This window comes from Dreissena polymorpha, chromosome 2 (assembly GCF_020536995.1).
Source record: "Dreissena polymorpha isolate Duluth1 chromosome 2, UMN_Dpol_1.0, whole genome shotgun sequence".
Lineage (NCBI taxonomy): Eukaryota > Metazoa > Mollusca > Bivalvia > Myida > Dreissenidae > Dreissena > Dreissena polymorpha.
Window position 1 is genome coordinate 17,237,169 of NC_068356.1, and position 25,787 is coordinate 17,262,955.

At 36.6% G+C, this 25,787-nt stretch overlaps 1 protein-coding gene and 1 non-coding gene across 29 annotated transcripts in view; one reads left to right on the forward strand and one right to left on the reverse strand.

Annotated features, from left to right (window-relative positions):
- The window catches only part of LOC127866055 (zinc finger MIZ domain-containing protein 1-like), a 217,832-nt gene that overhangs the window by 22,791 nt on the left and 169,254 nt on the right, over positions 1-25,787 (reverse strand). For 26 of the 28 annotated variants that reach the window (XM_052406366.1, XM_052406360.1, XM_052406363.1 and 23 more), the window contains 2 exons: positions 1,726-1,992; positions 1,187-1,421 (listed from right to left, as the gene is read on the reverse strand). In XM_052406366.1, coding sequence (XP_052262326.1) covers positions 1,187-1,421; positions 1,726-1,992 — 502 coding nt within the window. Of the gene's footprint in view, positions 1-1,186; positions 1,422-1,725; positions 1,993-13,351; positions 13,723-25,787 lie in introns of those variants that run through there. The other 2 variants (XM_052406368.1, XM_052406365.1) reach the window with 2 other exon arrangements.
- Trnal-uaa (transfer RNA leucine (anticodon UAA)) lies at positions 3,504-3,576 on the forward strand. The gene has a single exon. It is a non-coding gene; the product is annotated as a tRNA-Leu (tRNA).

Here is a 25,787-nt window from a genome sequence, read left to right on the forward strand (position 1 = left end):
TCACACAGAGCAGCAGTGCATCTATGCAGTCCAGTAAGAGTTACCCTGACTGCTACAAAGTCACACAGACCATCAGTGCAGCTATGCAGTCTAGTAAGGAGCTACCCTGACTGCTACAAAGTCACACAGACCATCACTGCATTCTAGTAAGGAGCTACCCCAACTGCTACAAAGTCAAACAGACCAGCAGTGCATCTATGCAGTCCAGTAAGGAGTTACCCTGACTGCTACAAAGTCACACAGACCAGCAGTGCATCTATGCAGTCTAGTAAGGAGCTACCCTGACTGCTACAAAGTCAAACAGACCATCACTGCATTCTAGTAAGGAGCTACCCCAACTGCTACAAAGTCAAACAGACCATCACTGCATTCTAGTAAGGAGCTACCCCAACTGCTACAAAGTCACACAGACCAGCAGTGCATCTATGCAGTCTAGTAAGGAGCTACCCTGACTGCTACAAAGTCACACAGACCATCAGTGCAGCTATGCAGTCTAGTAAGGAGCTACCCTGACTGCTAACGTCACACAGACCACCAGTGCATCTATGCAGTCTAGTAAGGAGCTACCCTGACTGCTACAAAGTCAAACAGACCATCACTGCATTCTAGTTAAGAGCTACCCCAACTGTTACAAAGTCACACAGACCAGCAGTGCATCTATACAGTCTAGTAAGGAGCTACCCTGACTGCTACATAGTCACACAGACCATCAGTGCAGCTATGCAGTCTAGTAAGGACCTACCCTGACTGCTACAAAGTCACACAGACCATCAGTGCAGCTATGCAGTCTAGTAAGGACCTACCCTGACTGCTACAAAGTCACACAGACCATCAGTGCAGCTATGCAGTCTAGTAAGGACCTAACCTGACTGCTGCAAAGTCACACAAGGTTTTGTGGTCTTATGAGCAGACAAGGAAGCTCCTGACCAGACTAGCTCAGGACATTTCACTAGCCATTGTAGTTTCACTAGTACCACATCTTGTGACAAATGGACAAACATTTTCTTTCATAGAAGCAGACATTTCTAATTATAAAAACTCAGTTAGAATCATTTTCTTTGTATTTTTCACAACTTCCTTATTTCAGAAACATATCGATCATAATAGTGTTAGGGTGTACACAATTCTGTCCTTACTTAAACTTGTATAAAGATCTTGGTGTACAACATATCCACATGTCACTCACCTGCATCTGAGAGTTGTACTGGCTGTTGTACTGCATATCATACTGCTGTTGCTGATTCTGTTGCTCCTGTAGCAAGGTTGCAGTTGCTGTTGCCGTTGCAGTTGCTGTCGCCGCTGCTGCTACCAAAGCTGCTGCTGATAACGCAGCCTGTGGTGCATGGTAGTCGTTCTTTGGTGTCATGGAGCCCGGGGTACAATTATTGGATCCAGGCGTGTTGGGGGTTGGTGGGTAGCTACTGAAATAAATAGTCAACAGCCCATTTATTTAGGAGTTGCCTCCCTTGTATTGTAAATGACATTTATTTATGTTTACATTTTTCATTTTATTAAGTATTTAAAAGGATCTCTATTAACAAAAAATGATATGATAAAAGGAATGTTAGGCAAAACCTGTCCAGCAGCTATTTCTTACATGTAAAAAACTTGACTCTACTATACATCTAACCATTCCAAGATCTTTTTTTTACAATCTGACAAACTTAAATTTTAAGACAATTAATCTGAAAAGTATTTAAGTTTTTTGAAGTTCTGCTGCAGTACCTTGGACATGGATATGAGTTGCTGCGATGGTAGAGCCCAGGATTGGCCTCATATCCTGGCTTCTGCATCTGGTTCATGGGATATCCCTGAGGTTGTGTGTAGTTTGTGTTTGACATGGTTGTGTTGGTGCTGTAGCCACCAGGGGTGGAGTGATTGTAGGGTGTAGTCTGCGTGGTGGGGGTTACACCCCACACTGTGGTAACCACAGACAATGACTGTTGGGGTCCAGCCCCACCGACCTGCCCTTGCCATCCAACATTCGGGTCACTGAAGTAGATAATAAATCACTTTGACATAGAAATACCTTTTTTTCATGTATATATCAGAAACAAAAGTTCACATGTTGCTAATAAAAAAGCACAATGTTTTTGCCCATCTATGAACTTATATAATATGAAGACTATTGCACGCTTTAATTGCTGATATTTAGGATTGATCTCAGTTTATGCTTGTAACCATGAAGTGCCTTTGAGTGCCTCATAGCTTTTCAATTCACAAACAAAACAATCAGAAAGTTGATACATTTCAAGCAGCCATCAAGTGTATATATCCGATGTTGTTGCAGGGATAAGAAAGTTCTACTAGATGAGCTAAATATTACCATAAACTTCTCCCATAACAAGTTTCCTTTGCAGACCAAAATGTGCACAGAAACAACTGCATTATAATTATTGTACCGCTTACAAACAGGAAACCTGCTTCATAAAATGCACGAATCTAGTTTAAATGTACTTGGGCTCTTGTACAATATGAAAATGCTGAAGATTGTTATCATGCAAAAAAGCTAGAGTGTTCTGACACACATCTCCTAGTGCTGTTTGAAGACGTTTCACATGTTGGGTGAAGTATGTGCTTGCTAATTCATCTCAGGTTCAGAATGCCAGGCAACTCCATGTGTGCTCCCACACCTTACATATAAGCCTTGTTCTGGGAAAACTGGGCTTAATGCATGTGCGTAGTGTCGTCCCAAATTAAACTGTGCAATCTGCACAGGCTTATCTGGGACAACACTTTATACATAAGCTGGCTTATCTTTAAAATACTTCCTTCAAATGAAACCAAACTTCAGCATTATTTTACTCTGAGATAAAAAGACAAATGTATAGAAATTATTTTCCAACTACATCGGGCACAATCTAACATTTTGCAAATCAATTAATCACCATTTTAAAGATACATAACCTGAAGGCAACATGTTAACATTATAATAGCACGCCAACTGATATGACATTTAACTGGACAGTTTAATTGCATAGCCCGCTCATTTTCAAGTAAAGTCATGTTACAACTGTCTATTTCCTAAATGCCATTACACACTGTCATGCGCAGGATACAGGTATCCCAGTTGTTGTTATTTTGGTGACTTGATACATGGTAATAGGCCAATTTTAAAGTCTACTAATACACTGTGTAGGATAGCAATAAAGAGTTGATCTGTTTTAATTATCGCAATGAGCTCAATGGGCACTCCTGACTTGCATTTACCTCCCAGACTTCACACTGACAATATCGATCAATCTGACAATGGGGGAATAATAAATATGGCTACATTACTAGACATTATGTTCAACACTACAAGCTGCTGTTACAGCTCACAAATAAATGTTAACACCTTGGACATATTAATCGGAAGAGATTTCATATCATGTAAGCAATGTGTGACTGAGATAATTTGTCCCTCTCCTTGCTAGGTTCATTGCTTATACATTTACTGAGGACAGAAAAACAAAACTGAGAAAAACCATTATCTCAGTTTGTATAGACATCAATCTATATATGCCTCGATAGCTCAGTGGATAAGGCGCTTGCGTTAAAATCCAGAGGTCCCTGGTTCGATCCCGGGTCGGGGCACATACATGCCAGTCATGTTTCAGCGGAATGCTGACTGACAAATAAAGGCTTAGCTCGGCATTAAGACGTGTTTGTTTGTTTGTTTGTTTTTGGATAAACATAACAATTATCACATCTTCATCTTTCAAATTAAAAGCTCTGAAAGAAAAATCATATTTTTTGTGGATTCATATTATTTTATTGACATGAAATTGCATGGATAAGTAAAAATTGTCAACTTAATTGATTCTAATTTTTTTCTTATTATGTCTTGTAAAAGACTTATAACATTTCAACAAAAATTAGTGTGAGACGAAAAACATAGTCTTCATAGATTTGTCTCTAAATACTTCATGAAATCTGTTGAAACATAGATGGGTCTCAGTTTGAATGTTATCAAGTGGAATTGCTGTGACAATTATCATCTGTATACATACCATTGTCAACTGTTATCACCAACTTTGTGTTTACATTGTGATAAAGGCATGAAAATCTTATCCCCCAGCTCCACATAACTGGACCAAATGAATTTAAACACTAAGTAGATTCACTGCCTTACACCTGCCTTTGGGACTTGTATCTGAGTTAGCACCTGATTAAAAGATTTGACTTTTTAAACAGTGGTGGCCTTTTTTTAAAAACAGAGTGGCCTTTATTGAAACTTAAGTCCACAGAAAGTATTGCAAAGTGCATGTATTTTAAAAGGGTGTTAGTTGCTATGAACTTGTATTGTTTAGTTTTACTGAAAATATTAGATAATAATCAAAAACGTATTTTACCATGTATGATAAAAATGTTTGCTTCTTATAAATATGCACCAAAGATTTGCTATATATTTGATTACAGTTTTAGACAGACTACAACAATCAAATGTGGTCTGAAAACATGCAGGGTTACCTCTCATGAAAATCCTCAGATGGAAAACTATGTCATTGTAAGTGACTAAATTGTGCTGTATCCACTAAAGAAATAGCATTAAATTATCAATTCAACATAATATATTCCATAAGGTTTTTCTCATTCAATATAATTTGATGTTAATTTGAAGTAAAACTGTATGTTACTCTATAAAATTGTCAATAGACAATACAAAAAGTTGGTTGTGTCTCTATTTAAAAGAACAAATAAAAGGACAAAAAAAGAAATGAAATACCTTTTTAAACAAGGGCTGTTTGTAAAACACGCATGCCCCCCAAATGGGCTGTCAGCTGTAATGGCAGCCATTGTGTGAATACGTTAGAAACCATTTTACTGCTTCAGGTCACTGTGACCTTGACCTTTGACCTGAAAATCATTAGGGGTCATCTGCCAGTCATGATCAGTGTACCTATGAAGTTTCATGATCCTAGGCCTAAGCATTCTTGAGTTATCATCCGGAAACCATTTTACTGTTTCGAGTCACTGTGGCCTTGACCTTTGACCTAGTGACCTGAAAATCAATAGGGGTCATCTGCCAGTCATGATCAATGTACCAATGAACTTTCATGATCCTAGGCCTAAGCATTCTTGAGTTAACATCTGGGAACCATTTTACTGTTTCGAGTCACTGTGATCTTGACCTTTGGCTTTGACCTAGTGACCTGAAAATCAATAAGGGTCATTTTCCAGTCTTGACCAATGTACCTATGAAGTTTCATTATCGTAGGCCTAAGCATTGTTGAGTTATCATCCGGAAACCATTTTACTGTTTCGAGTCACTGTGACCTTGACCTTTGACCTAGTGAACAGAAAATTATTTGAGGTCATCTGCCAGTCATGATCAATGTACCTATGAAGTTTCATGATCCTAGGCCTAAGCATTGTTGAGTTATCATACTGAACCCATTTTACTGTTTCGAGTCACTCAGTGACCCTGACCTTTGACCTAGTGACATGAAAATCAATATGGGTCATCTGCCAGTCATGATCAATATACCTATGAAGTTTCATGATCCTAGGCCAAAGTGTTCTTGAGTTATCATCCGGAAACCATTTGATGGACGGACGGACCGACTGACCGAACGTCGAACCGACATGTGCAAAACAATATACCCCCACTTCTTCTAAAGGGGGCATGAAAAAGTGTGGGGCATTAAAATGGAAAGGTGGCCACACATTTTAAATGGGTGCCATAAAATGGTATAGAAATTATAGAGTTAAATGACACAAAATATTTTAAGTTACACATTTACTTACTTCTGAGCTTTTTATTGGTCAGTGAGATGTTCATATAAAACAATATCTGCAAAGTTTCATTCAAGACTTCTTTTAAAAGACTAAGGGGTGCTGGTCATATACTTTCACTACCGGTATTTATTTATGATTAATCAAAACATAATTCTTTCAAATAATTGCATGTATTATGTACGATGTATGAAAGATGCATGAAACACTCATGACAAACCATTCATGTTAACTACAAGAATCAATGGCTTATGCTCTTGGCAATCTGTCTACCTGTCAGAATGTTACTTAAAATTACCACCAAGACACCATACTAGCCACAGGTAAATAATCTACAAGCAATACACAACAACCACCATCAAACAGTACTAATTGATTTTAACCTTAGGGCTGAGTTATTAATTGCTGAGGTATGATGTCTTTATAACAGGTAGATGGATTGTTAGCCTACTTACAACAGTTACACTGAATGTCACTGTTCTGAAAAACTCATAGCATCAAGCTGACCTTTGTTTAACCCATTTATGCCTAGTGGACTCTCCCATCCTTCTAATTTGGATAAATTTACTTCCAAAATTAGGGATGTCTAATACGGTATATTTATTTCTATATTTAGAACATTACTTACAGAAATTTCTTTAAGCAAACAGCAAAGACCCAGATGAGACGCAGCATCATGCAGCGTCTCATCTGGGTCTGTGCTGTTTGCAAAGGCCTTTTTTCTAGATGCTGGGCATAAATGGGTTAACAACGGGATCTTTCATTCTTGTCAATAAAGAGAAAAATCCTACATAACAAGTTAATTAAATTATTTCATTCAAGATACATAATGGTGAAAAGTCTAGTTGTGTGTACTTTACATGAACAGAAAAATTGAATGATCCATTTAATAATTTCTAAACCAAACCAATACTTTAGTATCTTAATTTTCAACATGATCACATACAGTGCAAACTGCATAGCTCTTATAAATACTTATTGCATCCTCTTAACAAACAAGTCAATTATACAATTTACATTTGAAAGTGTTCCTTGTTCCCTTTTGGGTAATTATAACCAGATATTACCAGAATGTTTTTGGTAAACTTTGTCCAGATTCTTTAAAAGATTGAAGATTCATTTAATTTGAAACAATAGCATACAAATATACAAGGCCAATAGATTGATTTGACGCTTTCTCAAAATTTTAATCATAATCATAATGCAGCACATTTTGCAATGCTGAATGTACCGCATAAATTATTAATGTCAATCAACAGCAAGAGTCTATATCACAACCACGCCCAAATTCCACAGTAAAACAATATGGAATCACAGAAACAATGATCTAACAAGAAATGTGTTTGTCAGAAACACAATGCCCCCTTCTGCGCCGCTTTGAAGCCATATATTTGACCTTTGACCTTGAAAGATGAACTTGACCTTTCATCACTCAAAACGTGCAGCTCTATGAGATACACATGCATGCCAAACATCAAGTTGCTATCTCAAGCCACATAGAAGTTATGAGCTATTTCCAAAACCTAAATGCGAAACCTAAATGCAAAGTGTGACGGAAAGACAGTCAGACGGACAGACTAAATGCCCGCCTTCAGGGGCATAAAAATGTTAAACTGGTCTAGGGTAGACCAGTAAAACTGTAAGCATTCCTCGTGAAATACATGTAACTTGAAACAATTTACCATCCCAAGATAATAAAGCAAACAGATTATTAATTGCTTACAATGTGTCCACAAGCAGCTAACCACAGAGTTCAGAATATTTATCAGTAAATGTTTTCATTTCTTTCAAAGTTGACTCTTGCTTTTGATGGAAAAACTATTTTTAAAATTGTGTGTGTGTGTGTGTGTGTGTGTGTGCGTGCGTGCATGTGTGGATTGTTGATGTTTTCATCATCTCTAAAACAAAGCTGTTGCACTTAACACATGAAGTTATTCTCAAGAAATAAGACTAGGTAATTTTATTTTGATATTACATATATTCCTGGTGAAAATGAGTTGTATGTCATCACCAACATTGCCATCATCATACTCATCTACATGCAACTTTATTAAATATTGTTAAATCTTTTTTTAAACTGTTCATGTTTAATTGAAGAATATTCATATAAACCATCTAGAAAGGTTTAAGGGTCGCTTCTTAAAATTGTGATTCAACATTTGTTTACAATTAGAATTTAAAATTGTGTTCTATAATCAATTAGTAAAATGTAATTGAGTCTAAATCTGTCATTCAATGTTTCTTGAATATTTGATAAATTATGAATAATACTATAAAAGACAGTGTTATGTGACGTTTGAATAAGATATCAAACTTGGAATGGATGCCAATTTGCTGAATTTATCCACAACAAGAGGGCCAAGATGGCGCTAGTTCGCTCACCTGAGAGGAGTCGGTTCATTCAATCTTTACCAAAAGTCAAACTTGACCATTTTCAAACTCAACTCTCATATCAAGGAAACAAATGTTCTGACCAAATTTCATGAAAATTGGGCCAAAAATGTGACTTCTAGAGTGTTCACATGTTTTTACTATATACATATAGAGAAAAATGCCCCGCCCACCGGCGGCCATGTTTTTTTCACCGAACTGGACCATTTTCAAACTCTTCCAAGATATCAATAAAACCAATGTTTTGACAAACTTTCATGATGATTGGGCAAAAATTGTGACTTCTAGAGTGTTTACAAGGTTTCTCTATAGCCAAATAAGGAAAACTGCCCCCCCCCCCTTGGCAGCCATGTTATTCAACTGACCGGAACCATTTTTGAACTCAACTCTCATATCATTAAGACAAACATTTTGACAAAGTTACATGAAGATTGGGCATGAAATGTGACTTCTACAGTGTTTACAAGTTTTTACTTTTTTTTGACCTAGTGACCTAGTTTTTGACCCGGTACGACCCAGTTTCGAACTCGACCAAGATTTCATTGGGACAAAGCTTCTGACCAAGTTTCATGAAGATCGGACAATAAATGTGGCCTCTAGAGTGTTTACGAACAAATGTGGACGGATGGACGACATACGGACGGATGACGGACAAAGACCGGTCACAAAAGCTCACCTGAGCAATCAGGCGAGCTAAAAAAACACTGTGAATATCCTTTTTTGAATGCATTATTGTGATATTTTGTCTACACCTATATCACTAGCTCTTTTCCATTTCATTTCAATTAACAGCAAATGTTTTTGGTTATTTTACTGTATTTTTAAACTGTGTTCATGCATGAATGAACATGGTTTCATTTTGTAAGGATTCTTGACAATCCAATTTAAAATTAAGTTTTAAAGAAAAAAGTATTTGCTATAATGCATTTATATATGCTATTGTATTTATTACTTACACATTTTCAAAAATAACAACTACAACATGCAAAACTACATATAATGCATTGTTGGAAAAAAACACAGTTTATTCTATGCATGGTTTTTTATTACAACTTCCCATAAAATGTTTTTATTAATAATCTACAATGAATTTGAAGAAAGTTACCAAATTTGTTGAACAACCATCAACCTTGATTCTATAATGTGTTCTGACATTTCTTGAACATTCAACAAATTTATTACATAATTGTTAATTATGACTATGACTTTTATACAAATTTACACAGGTTAATCTACATAATATTAAAGAATCGTCATATAACTTCAGGCTATGGCTGTTTTGAGAATACTGATGGTATACAAACAAATTTTAAGAGCTTTAAAGGCATTATGGGTATTAATTATGTATAAATAAAGAATACATACAATGGTGATGCCAGACATTGTTTGTCATTAATTGCTGCTGCATTTCAAGAACTGCTGAGTAAGCAGCTTGCATGAAAAGTCCCATAGTTAGTAGCATCAGACATGTTTTCACCATAAAATCTCCTTATTTGCTGTGAATTATTAATTAAAAGGAAGCCGATGTTCATTGATTTCATTTAATAATTGTGTTCATTATTGTACACAAAAAGAAAAGGCAACTAATGGCTGGAAAACTACCATCTCTGTTGTTATTAGATTGCTGTTAAAACCTCATGTTACATTTGTAATTGCTCAACGGAAAAAGGCATGAAAGGATTTATATGTTATTTCCTTAACAGCTTAATGATTTATTATTCATATCATATCAAAGTCATTACAAGTAAATTTGAAAATCACAAATGTTTTAAGGTGCTGCATCAATAACAATGTTGCACATCCATAGCTGCTATATGCCACAACAGCATCATATAAATATACCATGTAACGCATGTTGCACAACCATAGCTTATATATGCCACAAGAGAATCATATAAATATTCTATATTGAACAACCATAGCTGCAATATGCCACAATAGCATCAAATAAATATACCATATTGCATACTGCTATATACCACGAGAGCATCATATAGCCATATTGCACACCCATAGCTGTTATATACCACAATAGCATCATAAAGCCATATTGCATTCCAAAAGCTGATAAAAGATTTTTTATTATGCGGGCACCACCAAAGTACTTAATGGAGATATGTTCAAATTATTGTTTGTGTATATTTCCAGGAATTTATTTTGTACCATTTTGCAGTGATACTTAAAAATACATAAAAACTGTTGTTGTTTTTTCAACCCTACACTCTTGTACTTTTAAATAAATTGAACATTTGATGCTTTTGAAGATCTACGTTTTTGTCTTAAGCATAAAAACATTCCTTTAAGCAATAACATGCAAGATAAAAAATCAAGAAATTAGTGACACTCATCACATGTGGATAATGAAATAATTAGATGCATAACATTATAAACAACAATTAGTATGTCAACTAATCAGTATCAGTAATGATCAAATTACCATGCTCAGTTCAGTTGTTACAACAAGATCTATTTAGCTGGCAGGCAAAATAATATTTCATGTGTATGACTTTCAAGCATAAGCAGCTAAGACTATTTACAAATTGAGAGGTCAGGGGGTCAGTTGACAGGTAAAGAGCAGTGATAGGGGGGACTATTAACACCAGACCAAAAACCTAATTGACACACAGCAGAAATCTGGTCAGATATACCTGTAGTGGTGGGTCAGGTCCATTGTTGGACAGATCAATATTACAGCACAAAATCAAATACTTCACTAGCTGATCTCCCGTGTTATTGTTAAACACTGAAGAAATGACACTGTTATGCAATCATTATCAAGGACAACCAAATCTCCTAGACAAATACAATAACTAAGAGGCATTATCACCAGACTTTCCAGAAAGGAAATTGGAGTTAAGACTTACCATCAATCAAAGAAACATGCAAACATTTTTTTGCACAAATTGCATGTTTATTTTCCAAAAGCATGAGATACTTCAACAATCCAAATTTGAAATTGCATTATGCTGTTATGCCATGTTTAGCTAAAATATGTTTGCACATCCAGTTAAGCTTTATGGTAAGTCACATAAAATATACAACTGTCTGTAACCTCTCGTGAATGAATCCTGACCATTTAATTAATGGATGTTTAGTAATGCATATCTAATCTTGTCTTTGCAAAATGACCAATGAACGAACAATAAAGTTTATAATTAATTTAACTGATTTTGGTTCCTAAAAAGTAAAGCAAAAACCATCATAATGTAGTAGGTATACATTTTTTAACACTTAAATGTGTATTTCTTTCCTTTAAACAACACCAACAATAATAGACTTCAAATCAAGACATCTTAATTCAGAGGCCGAGTAGATGCATAGGCCGATCTAGAGGAGGGGGGGGGGGGGGCGGACGCTGGGGACGCCCACACTAAAATCGCCAAAGTTAAGTCGATTCATTTGATGTTTCACACTTGACTAGATCTAAATCACCTATTTAAACTTGTCAAAGCCTTCAAAATTTCTAAAATCGTGGAGCTTCTGGGGGGCTCCCCCCCCCCCCCCATGGACCCCCAAAACTATCAACTATGCACTTTTTTGGAATTATAAGAAGGTACTTTCATGAAAGTTTATAAGGCGTGACATGCTCGAGAAGTGCTTGTCAAAGCCTTCAAAATCATTAAAATCGTGAAGCTTCCAGGCCCCCCTTGACCCCCTAAACGATACACTATGCACCTTTTGGGCATTATAAGAAGGAACTTTGATGAAAGTATATAAGGGGTAACATGCTCAAAAAGTGGTTGTCAAAGCCTTCAAAATCATTAAAATCATGAAGCTTCTGAGGGCTGTGCCACCCTGGAACCCTAAACGATACACTATGCACTTTTTTGGCATTATAAGAAGGTACTTTAATGAAAGTATATAAGGCGCGACATGCTCGAGAAGAAGTTGTCAAAGCCTTAAAAATCACTAAAATCAGGGCACTTACGCTTTGCCCTGCACCCACCAGGGGCCCTAACAGCCCCCCTGGACTGCCAGCAAGTCTTTCAATATCCCGCCCCCGCCCCCCCCCCCCCCACCCAGAAATCCTGGATCCGCCCCTGAGATGTGCTCTATCAATGGTCATTGGTGCTTATGTCAAGCTTGAAACTGAAGAATAAGGAACTTGGCAATATTTCAGTTTTAAGAGTGTGTTTTTTCTTTCAGTCTAAGAATTTTGTTGGTGACTATATGCCAAGAATGGTAGTTCTTACATCACACACACTACAATTATGTATGAATGTCTGGTTTAAAAGTTCTTTTATTTATCTATGCTGACCGCCTTTTTACAAAGCAGCTAACCTTAGCACTAAGGCAACCTTCTACCCATAAAATCATTGGAGCAAATTCTTACCATATTTAAAACCGAACATAATTTCTGATGATGGAACTGTTAAGTCTGTAGTGGTGATATTGACATCATTTAATAGTTGGGTACACTTATATGTTCAGTTGAGATGACCAAAGACCGAGAATACATACATTTATTCTAGCTCTTTGAGATGACAATGCACATTTGATGGGTTTATTTGTAGAAATGACTCCTGTTGAGTTCAAACAGATAGAAAGTCTTCACAGAAACGATACATTGAAGACTATTTAGTGCATGAAATTAAAAGGTTTTATAATTTACATTCAACAAAATAATCATAATGTGCTAGAACATCTGGCAATGTAATTAAAAATGATACTTTTGGTTTAAAAGATAGAAGACTTTTTAAACGAAAACCAACATAAATAGCAAAATGAGAACCGTCAAACAACTACATTTTTAACAATAACTTTCTAATATTGTAAATACTATCAGCCATTCAAAGTAAAGCAAATTAACAGAGGTCCCCCAGTCTTTTATCAGGCTTGTCAATCAAGTGGGTGTGCAATGATTCAATCTGGTTCACTAAATGACCTCAACACAAGACTAATAGTCAAAATCAACCAAAATACCCAGCTGTTTACATGCTCACATTTAACGATTAACAAATCTACAATACACTGTAATCAGTTTAAATTATCAGCCATACCTTAAAGATCAATGTTTACAACATACAATGGTTACATTAACAATTTAACAATAACCTGACAAACAGTTTGTTTGAAAACAGATCTCAAGTCTTCATACTATCTTGAAATAAATCACAATCAATTAACTATCAGTTACAGTTGCCCCCCTTGGCCCATAAAACAAGCACTGCTGTAAACAGATATATACATGTCCCATTTAAAAGAAAGCTGATTTAACAACAAATTCGCAATAACAAATTACCTTTTTAGTCCAGTTTCAGTTTGAACAGATATTTGTATGTCTGTGGCCAAGTTTGACCAATTGTAATCCATAGGTTAAACTCTTTCTAATTAATTAATGCAAACTGTCGTCTGCTTCTTTACAAGTTTCTTTCTTCAAAAAACTTCACAAAATCCATACATCACTATAATACAAACATGTCCTTTTGTAATCTTCCTCATGAATGAAATAATGTCACTTTCAAATTGTATTAATCATTTATTAATTCATATAATTAATATGACATCCCATTGTCTGATTATCGCTATTAAATGATACCTGTTAGCCTATCAATCTAGCCCTAAGAGCCACCTATGCAAGATGTCTCAGTATCAGTGTGTGTAAACACAATACATTGTGCTGTAAACATGCTGATACAGTCCACACTCTAGCACTATAAATAGCAGCCAATCAAATACTGCTCAACAAAGGCCAAGCACTCTGTCTGGATGTTTATTAGTTTGTCTATGAAGATTATTGGACAAAGCAAAGACTAGGAGTTGAAACAGCAAAATTATTTATCAATATCAGTGTATAATCTGGGTTAATGTAGGTCATACTGTAAAGTTATTTAATCTCAATTGGTTATTGCTAGGTAGTTAAGTGTACTATTGGAGAATAAAGGCGGCCTGTACAGGTAGCGTTATTTGCAGTGCACAACCAATTTATTATCCAAAATACTTTGTAGTTAATACAATAAGAAATGTTTTAAAAAATATGACAAGTTGTACACCATTTAATTGTTAAAAGGATTATAAATAAAACTACCTGGAAATTCAATGATTGATTCCATGAAAATTCGGTCATTAATTATAGCATTAATTATAGCATTCGATAACAAATGTGTAAATTATTTTTTTAAGACAGATATTAAAATTAAATGATGAAGCATTATATTTAAAGATATAAAATAACAAGAAATATCTTTAAAAAAGATATACGGCGTTGATTGTGGTTTCAGTTAATGAAAGGTAAAGACTTCAATGAATAAGATCAAAGATAGCGAATTTCTTTTTTTGTGCAGTTCTTAGCTGCAGCAAACACAGTACGGGATGATACGCGGAGTTTTCGCGGCTTATTTTACATTATTACATATTGCTGGTCATAAACGTATAGATACAAAACAGAAAACCAAAAGAAGAATGGAAGTGAAATTAAAACATATGAGTCAACCGGCCACACGGGAAGTATCCGTATATATTTTAAATATTTATATGCACGTTCTTAGAACAAACCTGTTTTAGTGGTTTGTTTGGCGTTGCTATTTGATTCGATTTTTAACAGTATCGAGAATCATTGCGCTCATGCTTAATTCATTAGTCAATATGATGGCATAATTCTTGTTAAATTAATTAAAAATAATATTTATCATGGTATTGTTGTAAAACACATTAAGAATCTATTATTGGCATACCATATGATATCGCTGGATATCTTCATTTAACATCTGTCTGGTCTAAAGAAAATTCCAGTTCATCTATTTCACGCTATAGCGTCTTTATTATGTAACGATTATTTTCCTGGCCGCGAACTCCGATCAGCACATAGGGTAGAGACGCAGCGATGACCTGTATGTAAACTCTGACATTCACACACAGTGGCCGCAAATTGACCCGATATACCTCGCGAGTTGAAATGCAATGCATTAAAGTGAGTCTTCGCTTCCACTGTTCTGTATACTTTAACATGTTAACATGTTGACAGGAATATGGAAGTTAGTACTAAATATGAGAAAATAGCCTTTAAGTGCAAATGTTCTCGCGCTGAAAATCTTCTGAAAATAAAAGGTGGACGCACAAACTGTATTGATGTCGAGATTGAGTGTAAAACTGTTCTATCTATTAAGCCTCTATATTAGATATAAAATTGTTTCATGCTGAACACGCAGTAAAACAGTGTTACAAAGACGCGGACATGTTTCCAATGTTCTGGTCGTATTCTCAAATCAGCCAATGCAGTCAATGAAGTGTATTCATCTGTACTTGGCCGCGGGAAGTTTTATTTGAATTCTATTGGACGCTAACAAAGGTCAGGCTAAGGTGAAAAGCTGGCTTAATACAGCTTACGCCGAAAAATGTTTAAAATATGAAATAAATTATAATTCAAATGCACATTATGACGTTAAGAAACTAAATAAAATTTGAAAACTTAAATTTTGAACATCATCTCAATGAACTTAAAATTGTAGCCAAGTTTCATGAAAATCCTTAAAAGGTAAGGAGACATTGATCAGACACGAAAATCCAGGTCAATTTTTTTTAACTTTCAGTATGACATTGACTATCAGCAAGCCTGACTTTTGCACACTCAATCATTTTACCATATAAGCTCTTATTTTGATGAAATTTTCAAAGGCAGATGTGTGGAGCCGACATGAACATGGAAGCTCAAACATTTCACCTTAAAGTACAACCTTGAGCCTGTCTGACTGACTATGTGTATTGCAATAGTTTGAATTGCCCTTAATATTTGAGGCAAATTTTATAAAAATCATTCAATTGGTATAGGAGATATGGAGTGGACTTGCAAAAGGGAGCTCAATCCCTTGACCTTTAAGTTTTAACCAGAACTAAATTGAGCCAGCATGACTGACTCATGCCTTCTGCAAATTGTCTTAATAACCTAAATATTGTTACCAAGTAACTATCAAAGGGTATAGTAGATATGAAGCAGACACAAACATGGAGGGTTAAACATTTAACCTTGAAATATGGCCCCTACCCTGAGCCATCATGTCTGAATCACACCATCTGAACATTGTCCTTATGCCCTCAACACTTTTGGGCCAAGTGTCATGAAAATTCTTCAAATGATATAGGAGATATGGAGCAGACCCTAAATTGCAATTGTAAACCTTTGACCTTGAAGTACAACCTTTACCTTGAGTTGGCATGTCTATGTTTCATTGAACTTGTCTCAATGCCCATAACATCTAAGGCAAATTTAATCAATATAATTTTAAAGGTATATGCGATAAAGATGACACAATATTGGAGGCTGAAACCTTTAACCTTGAAGTATGAGATTGACCCTAATCTGCAATGACAGTTTTGATCTTGACTATGAGCCAACATGACTGACCCATGCCTTGACAGTTTTGATCTTGACTATGAGCCAACATGACTGACCCATGCCTTGACAGTTTTGATCTTGACTATGAGCCAACATGACTGACACATGCCTTTTGTGTATTGTTTTAATGCTATAAACATCATTTTCAACAAGTTTCTTAAAAAATTGTCCAAGGATATAAGAGATATGGTGCGGACATGAAAGTTTTACTGACAGACTGATTGACAGACAGAGCATTCATATAATCCCCATTTACCACTTTACCAGGGTATTAATCACCAGATAACATCACAAGGTCAAGCCACTTGATGCTACTATACATGATAACTAGACAACATCATATGTTCAAAACACATAATGTTAGTATGCAAGATAACCAGACAACATCATAACATTTAGACTCCAATATTCTATACAATCCCTGATAATAACCATGAGGGACACTTTGCAGCAGTAATTCTGACAAGATGCCTTGCCTACACAAAGAAAGGCAGTCAATCACAACTACTGTTTTTATCTTGAATGAAATAAACAGCAACATGATAATGTCAAGACAACATACTTCGCCACTAAAAAACACCACTCTTAATTAACAGCCTTGTAAAGGCATATGATTAAGAGGAAATTGAGCCATTGAATCACAACTCTCTCAATTACTGCACAAATCTATCATTTCCGTGAGTTTCAAGTAAACTGCTTAGTAAACATTTATGTGATGTGATGCAAAATTAAAACAAAGGATAGATGAATAATACTTCCTTTTATGGCGAGGGAAACATGTTTTAACGGAAACTAATTGAAGAGATTAATATTCAGCATCAAGTAGGGCTGTAGCTTGTTACTTTACTGTAACAAGCATGTTCAAGAGACATATATGGATGACCTTGATTTTGAGTATTAAGTGTGACTGATGCATGCCTTCTGCACATCATCTCAATAACCTTGAAATTGTAGATTCATGAAAATGACCTTCAGTGGTTTTAGGAGATGGACACAAAAATGGATATCACACTTATATCAACAAGGGGCCATGATGGCCATGTATCGCTCCACTGTTTTTTTATGCGAAAAAAATGTGCAATGCGCATGGGTTGAAATGTACTCAAGCATGTGACTTTCTCTTTCTATCCCTCGTCCCACTGGGCACTTAAAAGTTAGAAGGGTGAGCTTTTTTATATATGGAAAAAGTTACTACCGTGTTAACTAAACAGACTAAAAAGTCCGGGAATTGTTGCACAGGCCCTTTGCTTATAACGTAGGTACATTTATCTCTCCAAAGGGTATTGTGGTTCTTTCTATTTCACATATTTTTTAGATGCTGAAGATCAAATATACGCATTTGATTTGAAACAGATTCACAAGACCCATAGGAATCAAAATGCCTTAACCCTTTATCAAACAACACATTTTGGATATTCCCAATTTGAAAGAGGTTGCAGAAGACAATTAAATTGTAATTGAATATGAAGGAAATGATCAGGTAGGGTAGAAATAATTGTGATAAAAGGACAAATTGCTCATCTTGAGCAATTTCTCCTTTTATCACAATTATTTATAAAGTTGTCAGCTACAAACCTGTAAAATCCTGTTAGTGTTTGGTAAAGGGTAATAATCTCTGATTCCTTCTTAGAGCCTTTCACACATTTATAACAAATACAATAGTAGCATCTTTCTTTGTAAAGAATCATCTCAAAATATAATTAACAACCGACACATCCCTAAGACCAACAGGCCTGAGAATATTATGATAATCTAAAGATTATTTCTTTATATTTATAAATGTTTTTAATTAAGTAATACATTTGACTTTAAGATCAATTCATAACTTATTTTAAGAAAATTATAAAATGGTCAGAAATATATATGGATCGTTGAGCAATTGACAATCATATCCACAATTCATGAGTCACGATTCACAATTGGAACAATGAATCATTAGTTATTAACAAGATGTGTTTGTGAAACACAATGTCCCCCTATATGACGTTTGACCTTGAAGGATGACCTTGACCTTCACCCTCCACCACTCAAAATGTGCAGCTCCATGAGATACACATGCATGTCAAATATAAAATTGCTAGCTTCAATATTGCAGAAGTTACATTACATGAGCAATTTTGACCCATATATTTGACCTAGAAGGATGACCTAGAAGGATGACCTTGACCTTTCACCACTCAAAATGTGCAGCTCCATGAGATACACATGCATGCCCAATATCAAGTTGCTATCTTCAATATTGCAAAAGTATTCTAAAATAAGCGATTTGGGCCACATATATTTGACCTCTGACCTTGAAGGATGACCTTGACCTTGACCTTTCACCACTAAAAATGTGCAGCTCCATAAGTTACACATGCATGCCAAATGTCAAGTTGCTATCTTCAATATTGCAAAAGTATTCATAAAATGAGCGATTTTGGCCACATATATTTGACCTCTGACCTTGAAGGATGACCTTTCACCACTCAAAATGTGCAGCTCCATGAGATACACATGCATGCAAAATATCAAGTTGCTATCTTCAATATTGCAAAAGTATTCATAAAATGAGCGATTTTGGCCACATATATTTGACCTCTGACCTTGAAGGATGACCTTGACCTTTCACCACTCATAATGTGAAGCTCCATGAGATACACATGCATGCCAAATATCAAGTTGCTATAATATTCAATATAGCAAAAGTTATTGCAAAATGTTAAAGTTGGCGCAAACAAACCTACAGACCAACAGACAGGGCAAAAACAATATGTCCCCCACTACTATAGTGGGGGACATAATAAAAAGCAGCATATACGATAGTTAAGAACATTGCACTTCATTAATTCAAACACCTTCTCTTGGAAACAAAGTTCAAGTTTACCATGCAGTATCATATATTGACTTTTCTTGAAATAATTATGTTCATGGAAGTTGTGTTTTTAAAATCAATAAGATATCATTAAACTGGTTTAAACACTACAAAAAAGACATGAAATTAACATGTCATCCGAAATATTTTTATCCGGATATATATTCACGTTCAACATATTTAAATAAAATCCGACTTTTTTCAGTTTATAAGAAAAACATTCATAACACTTTTTCTTACTTCATTTCCTTTGTAAGCAGTCACCATCTGATCTAAAATGGCACTAAATGACAGGGTTTTATCTCATGTTTACAAGATGTTGTTGTTGTTGGTGGTCACAGCCACACGGCCGCAGTAATCTCCCCTGGTAAACATCATATGTTCAGTTTTGTTACCCTCAGGGCAGGGTCAAATTTGAGCCCAGGGGAATGATTTGAACAAATTTGGTAGAGGACTATTAGATATCACTACACACTAAATTTAGTAGCCCTAGGCTCTATAATTATGAACAAGAAGATTTTTAAAGTTTGCACAAAATAGGCCTTATTTAAGCATATGTTCATTTTTGTGACCCCCAGGGCAGGTTCAAATTTGTCCCCAGGGGCATAATTTGAACAAACTTAGTAGATGTCACTAAATACGGAATTTGGTAGAAATAGGCCCAATGGTTATGGACAAGTAGATTTTTAAAGTTTGCACAAAATGGGCCCAATATAAGCATATGTTCAATTTTGTGACCCCTGGGGAACGGTCAAATTTGATCCCAGGGGCTTAACTTGAACAAACTTGGTAGAGGACGATTAGAAGTCATTACATACCAAATTTGGAAGCCCTATGCCATACAGTTATGGACAAGAAGATTTTTAAAGTTTGCACAAAATAGGCCTTATATAAGCAAATTTTCAATTTTTTGACCCCCCGGGGCAGGGTCAAATTTGACCCCAGGGGCATAATTTGAAGTAACTTGGTAGAGGACTATAAGATGTCACTAGATACCACATTTGGTAGCCCTAGGCCCAATGGTTATTTGACCAGGGGCATAATTTGAAGAAACTTGGTAGAGGATTACCCTTACGAAAAATAGGCCCTGCGGCAACTATTAGCGGCTACTTTTTATTTCATATGCAAATGAGCTTTCTGGCTATTTTGCTGCTTATAGTTCTGACTCTGTTCTGGCTACTAGTTGCGGCTCGGTTGCCGCTACTATGTTGCCGCTACTAGTTCTGGCTGTGCTCTCGCAACTTGTTCAGGCTATGTTGCCGCTACTAGTTTTGGCTATGGTCTATTGTGAAAGTGACCTAGTGACCCTAATTTCAATAGGTGTCATCTAAAGTCCAAGGCCAATGAACTGGTCTACCGACAGATATCCAGCAAAACAATATACCCCCTCTTCTTCGAACAAAATTGAAAGAGGTTCACCCCTGGAACATTCCTGAGAAATTTCATCAGAATTGGACCAGTAGTTTAGGAGAAGAAGATGTTTAAAGAAAAAGTTAACGCACGGACGCACGCACGGACGCACGCATGCATGACGGACACAGGACCATGACATAAGCCCCGCTGGCCTCTGGCCAGTGGAGCTAATAAAGAAGAAGGCTCAAACCTTGACATTGAGCCAGCATGACTGACTTGTGCATTCTGTAAATTGTCTGAATGCCCTTTGAGTTTTCATGAAAACTTTTCAAAGGGTATTTAAGTGGTGAAGAGGTAATGGGGGATCAAACCTTTGACCTTGAACAATGTCCTTTACCTTGAGCTGGCGTGACTGTTTCATGCTTTCTGCATATCATCTCAATGACCTGAACATTTTATCCAGGTTTCAGGGTCATCCTTCAAAAGGTGTAGGAGTTGATTAGCAAATACTAAAATAGAGGCTTAAACATTTGACTTTGATGAAGTATATTGAACTTCAGCCTGCATGAGATTGACTTAAAAATGGCTTTTGTATTTTCCTCAATGACACCACCAATTTTGGGAATGTTTAAAAAACAAGAGGGTCTGAAAGGCCCAAAGTCCCTCACTTGAGGTACACAGGAACTGACCTGTTCTCAGTGCAGTATCATTAGAACAAATGTTCTGACCAAGTTTCATGAAGATTGAACTATAAATGTAACTTTGAGAATATTAACAACTCTTAAGTGAAGCTATATTAGGAAAAATGCCCCGCTTCCTGACGACCATGTTTTTCAACCAACTGGAACCATTTTCAAAATTGTAAATTGTCCAAGATACCATTATGACAAATATGCTGACCAAGTTTCATGAAGATAGAATAATAAATGTGTCCTCTAGAGTGTTAACAAGGTTTTCGTGTAGCCATATAAGGAAAAATGCCCCGCCCCCCTGGCAGCCATATTTTTCAACCAACCGAAACCATTTTCTAAATTGTCAAAAAAATCATCGGCACACATATTCTGACCAACTTTCATGAAGATCGGACCATAAATTTGGCCTCTAGAATGTTAATAAGGCAAATGTTGAAGCCGCACGCCGCATGACGGACAAATGACGATCACAAAAGTTCACCATTAGCACATTGTGCTCAGGTGAGCTTAAAAGGGGGTATATTAGGTATGGAGTGGACACCAAAGTTTTACAGGCATACTGAATGACGGAGTGACACACTGACTAAAGGTATCCCCATAATGTTATACCACTTTAAAGCTGTGTTTAATTTATACACACATTGTTGAACGTTTATACAATTATCTACATCCAAATGCATCAAAAACCTTTTAAAGAAACCCAAACTGGATTGGATTTAAAAAAGTCAGTGTTAAAAAGTATTTCATTTGTATAATGGCATTGAGTATGCCAAGTAACACTTTCTGTGCAAGCTTAGCAGACCTAAGTCAGTGCCTAAGTACACAAACTTATGCCAGTCACTGACAACTACCCAACCTTAATCAGAAAAAGAGATTATTTCCTAACCAATACCACAGAAGAAATGATGACATACTGTCAGACTTATTTCAAGAAGCAAGCCAACATTCTTAAATCATCATCTACTGTATCAACCTATGGCAATCAAAGTTCAAGTATTAAAAACATTCTCATTGGTCAGCAATTTCTGTTGACAGAGAACTTGCATAACTCTAAGGGCCCACATATGAAGTCATGGGCTATTGTAAATCTCAATAAGCATCTTAACTGGACACTGAAATTAATTGGTTGAAACTAAACACTGATACTGCTGATTTTGATACAGCTAATTTGTACTAATGCAAAAATGAAATGCAAAATTAATAAAAATAAGAAATTAATGTAATAACAAATCAATATCAATTAAAACTATATAATATATATTATAATATAAATGCATCTCTTTTGTCCAGAAATAACAAAATCACTGTAAAATATTGAAGACTTTTAAATGTGGACAATAACAAACAAATGACCATGACACATAAGCACTCCCATTATTGCGTAATTATTTGATAAAATATCAATACAACAACAGCGCTCACGGGAGTATATTCATCTTGTAAGACGTCAACTGCTTAAATATGAAAGTGCTATTGATCATTCATCCCGGCACAATATTATTTGCGTCAAACAAGTGTCAGTATGAAATATCTTCTGTATCAGAAATCCTAATCATGACAAAATATATCTCTTAGTTAACATGGTTCTCCTGCGCACAGTGACCACAGAACAATATAGTCTATATGATTCTCATCAATAATGCAACGAGTAATCGTTTGCCTACAACATGTAATAGATTTCAATCAGACGTCCAGGCTTCGAGTACGTCTCACTCCTGTCATATAGAAAACAATTGATTTTTCGCATTTGTCAGTCCTATAAGAGGGAAACTGATCTATAATGTGCAGACTTAGTGAGATTTCTAGGCAATTTAAATCATAGCAATAATATGCCAATGATCAAGAAGTATCATAGTTGCTTTTTGTCATGCAAGAACATACTGTTCCAGAGTTTAGGACTCACCAACATGGCCATTTATATATTGTCTCATTTTCTCCAGTTCCTACGATTCACACCAGTGATAATTCCACCAACTGTTCTCTATTTGCTTTAATTTCAATGCTAACTACCTTAATACTTGTTCTTTCAGTAGAGACAAAAGTCGGAGGCTGATCATGATGAAAACTTCTTTCATCTAATCCCTAATGCAGGACAAAATGCTTCATACAAAAGGTCAAGAGCATAACAGCCAAAGGCAAAGCCAATCAGGGGATATTCCTCTGACAGCTCACTGGTAGAGCCAATCAGGGGATATTCATCTGACAGCTCACTGGTGAAGCCAATCAGGGGATATTCCTCTGACAGCTCACTGGTAAAGCCAATCAGGGGATATTCCTCTGACAGCTCACTGGTAAAGCCAATCAGGGGATATTCATCTGACAGCTCACTGGTGAAGCCAATCAGGGGATATTCCTCTGACAGCTCACTGGTAAAGCCAATCAGGGGATATTCCTCTGACAGCTCACTGGTAGAGCCAATCAGGGGATATTCCTCTGACAGCTCACTGGTAAAGCCAATCAGGGGATATTCCTCTGACAGTTCACTGGTAGAGCCAATCAGGAGATATTCCTCTGACAGCTCACTGGTAAAGCCAATCAGGGGATATTCCTCTGACAGCTCACTGGTAAAGCCAATCAGGGGATATTCCTCTGACAGTTCACTGGTAAAGCCAATCAGGGGATATTCCTATGACAGCTCACTGGTAAAGCCAATCAGGGGATATTCCTCTGACAGTTCACTGGTAGAGCCAATCAGGGGATATTCCTCTGACAGTTCACTGGTAAAGCCAATCAGGGGATATTCCTCTGACAGTTCACTGGTAGAGCCAATCAGGGGATATTCCTCTGACAGCTCACTGGTAGAGCCAATCAGGGGATATTCCTCTGACAGCTCACTGGTAAAGCCAATCAGGGGATTACAGCTCACTGGTAAAGCCAATCAGGGGATAATCCTCTGACAGCTCACTGGTAGAGCCAATCAGGGGATATTCCTCTGACAGCTCACTGGTAAAGCCAATCAGGGGATATTCCTCTGACAGCTCACTGGTAAAGCCAATCAGGGGATATTCCTATGACAGCTCACTGGTAGAGCCAATCAGGGGATATTCCTCTGACAGCTCACTGGTGAAGCCAATCAGGGGATATTCCTCTGACAGCTCACTGGTAAAGCCAATCAGGGGATATTCCTCTGACAGCACACTGGTCAAGCCAATCAGGGGATATTCCTCTGACAGCTCACTGGTAAAGCCAATCAGGGGATATTCCTCTGACAGCTCACTGGTAGAGCCAATCAGGGGATATTCCTCTGACAGCTCACTGGTAAAGCCAATCAGGGGATATTCCTCTGACAGTTCACTGGTGAAGCCAATCAGGGGATATTCCTCTGACAGCTCACTGGTCAAGCCAATCAGGGGATATTCCTCTGACAGCTCACTGGTAAAGCCAATCAAACAAGAGGGCCTGACAGGCCCAAAGTCGCTCACCTGAGATAACAAGATATTATTGGGACAAACCTTCTGACCAAGTTTCACGAAGATCGGAAAATAAATGTGGCCTCTAGAGTGGTAACAAGGTTATACTAAAGCCATAGAAGGAAAAATGCCCGGCCCCCTGGCAGCCATGTTTTTCAACCAACCGGCATCATTTTTTAACTCGTCCAAGATATTATCGGGATGAATCTTCTGACCAAGTTTCATGAAGATCGGACAGTAAATGTGGCCTCTAGAGTGTTAACAAGATTTTACTATAGCCATATAAGGAAAAATGAACTGCCCCTTGGAAGCCATTTTTTTCAAGCAAACATAATTATTTTGGAACTCATCCAAGATATCATTGAGACCAATCTTCTGACCAAATTTCATGAAGATTGGACAATAAATGTGGCCTCTAGAGAGTTAACAAGTCAAATGTTGACGCTGCACAACGCACGATGGACAAAAGGCGATCACAAAAGCTCACCATGAGCACGAGTGTTAACAAGGTTTTACTATAGCCATATATAGCCATGTAAGGAAAAATGCCCCGCCCCTGGTGGCCATGTTTTTAAAACAACCAAAACCATTTTCAAACTCATCCAAGATATCATTGGGAGAAATCTTCTTACCAAGTTTCATGATGATCGGAAAATAAATGTGACCTCTCTAGTGTTAACAAGGTTTTACTATAGCCATATAAGGAAAATAGCCCGGCCCCCATGGTGGCCATGTTCTTCAACCAAATGGCATCATTTTTGAACTTGTCCAAGATATTATTGGGATGAATCTTCTGACTGAGTTTCAAGATCGAACTATAAATATGGCCTCTAGAGTGTTAACAAGATTTTACTATAGACTTACATGTATATAGCCATATAAGGAAAAATGCCCCGCCCCTTGGCGGCCATGTTTTTCAAGCAAATGTTACCATTTTCGAACTCATCCAAGATATCATTGGAACAAATCTTCATACCTAGTTTCATGATGATCGGAAAATAAATGTGACCTCTAGAGTGTTAACAAGGTTTTACTAT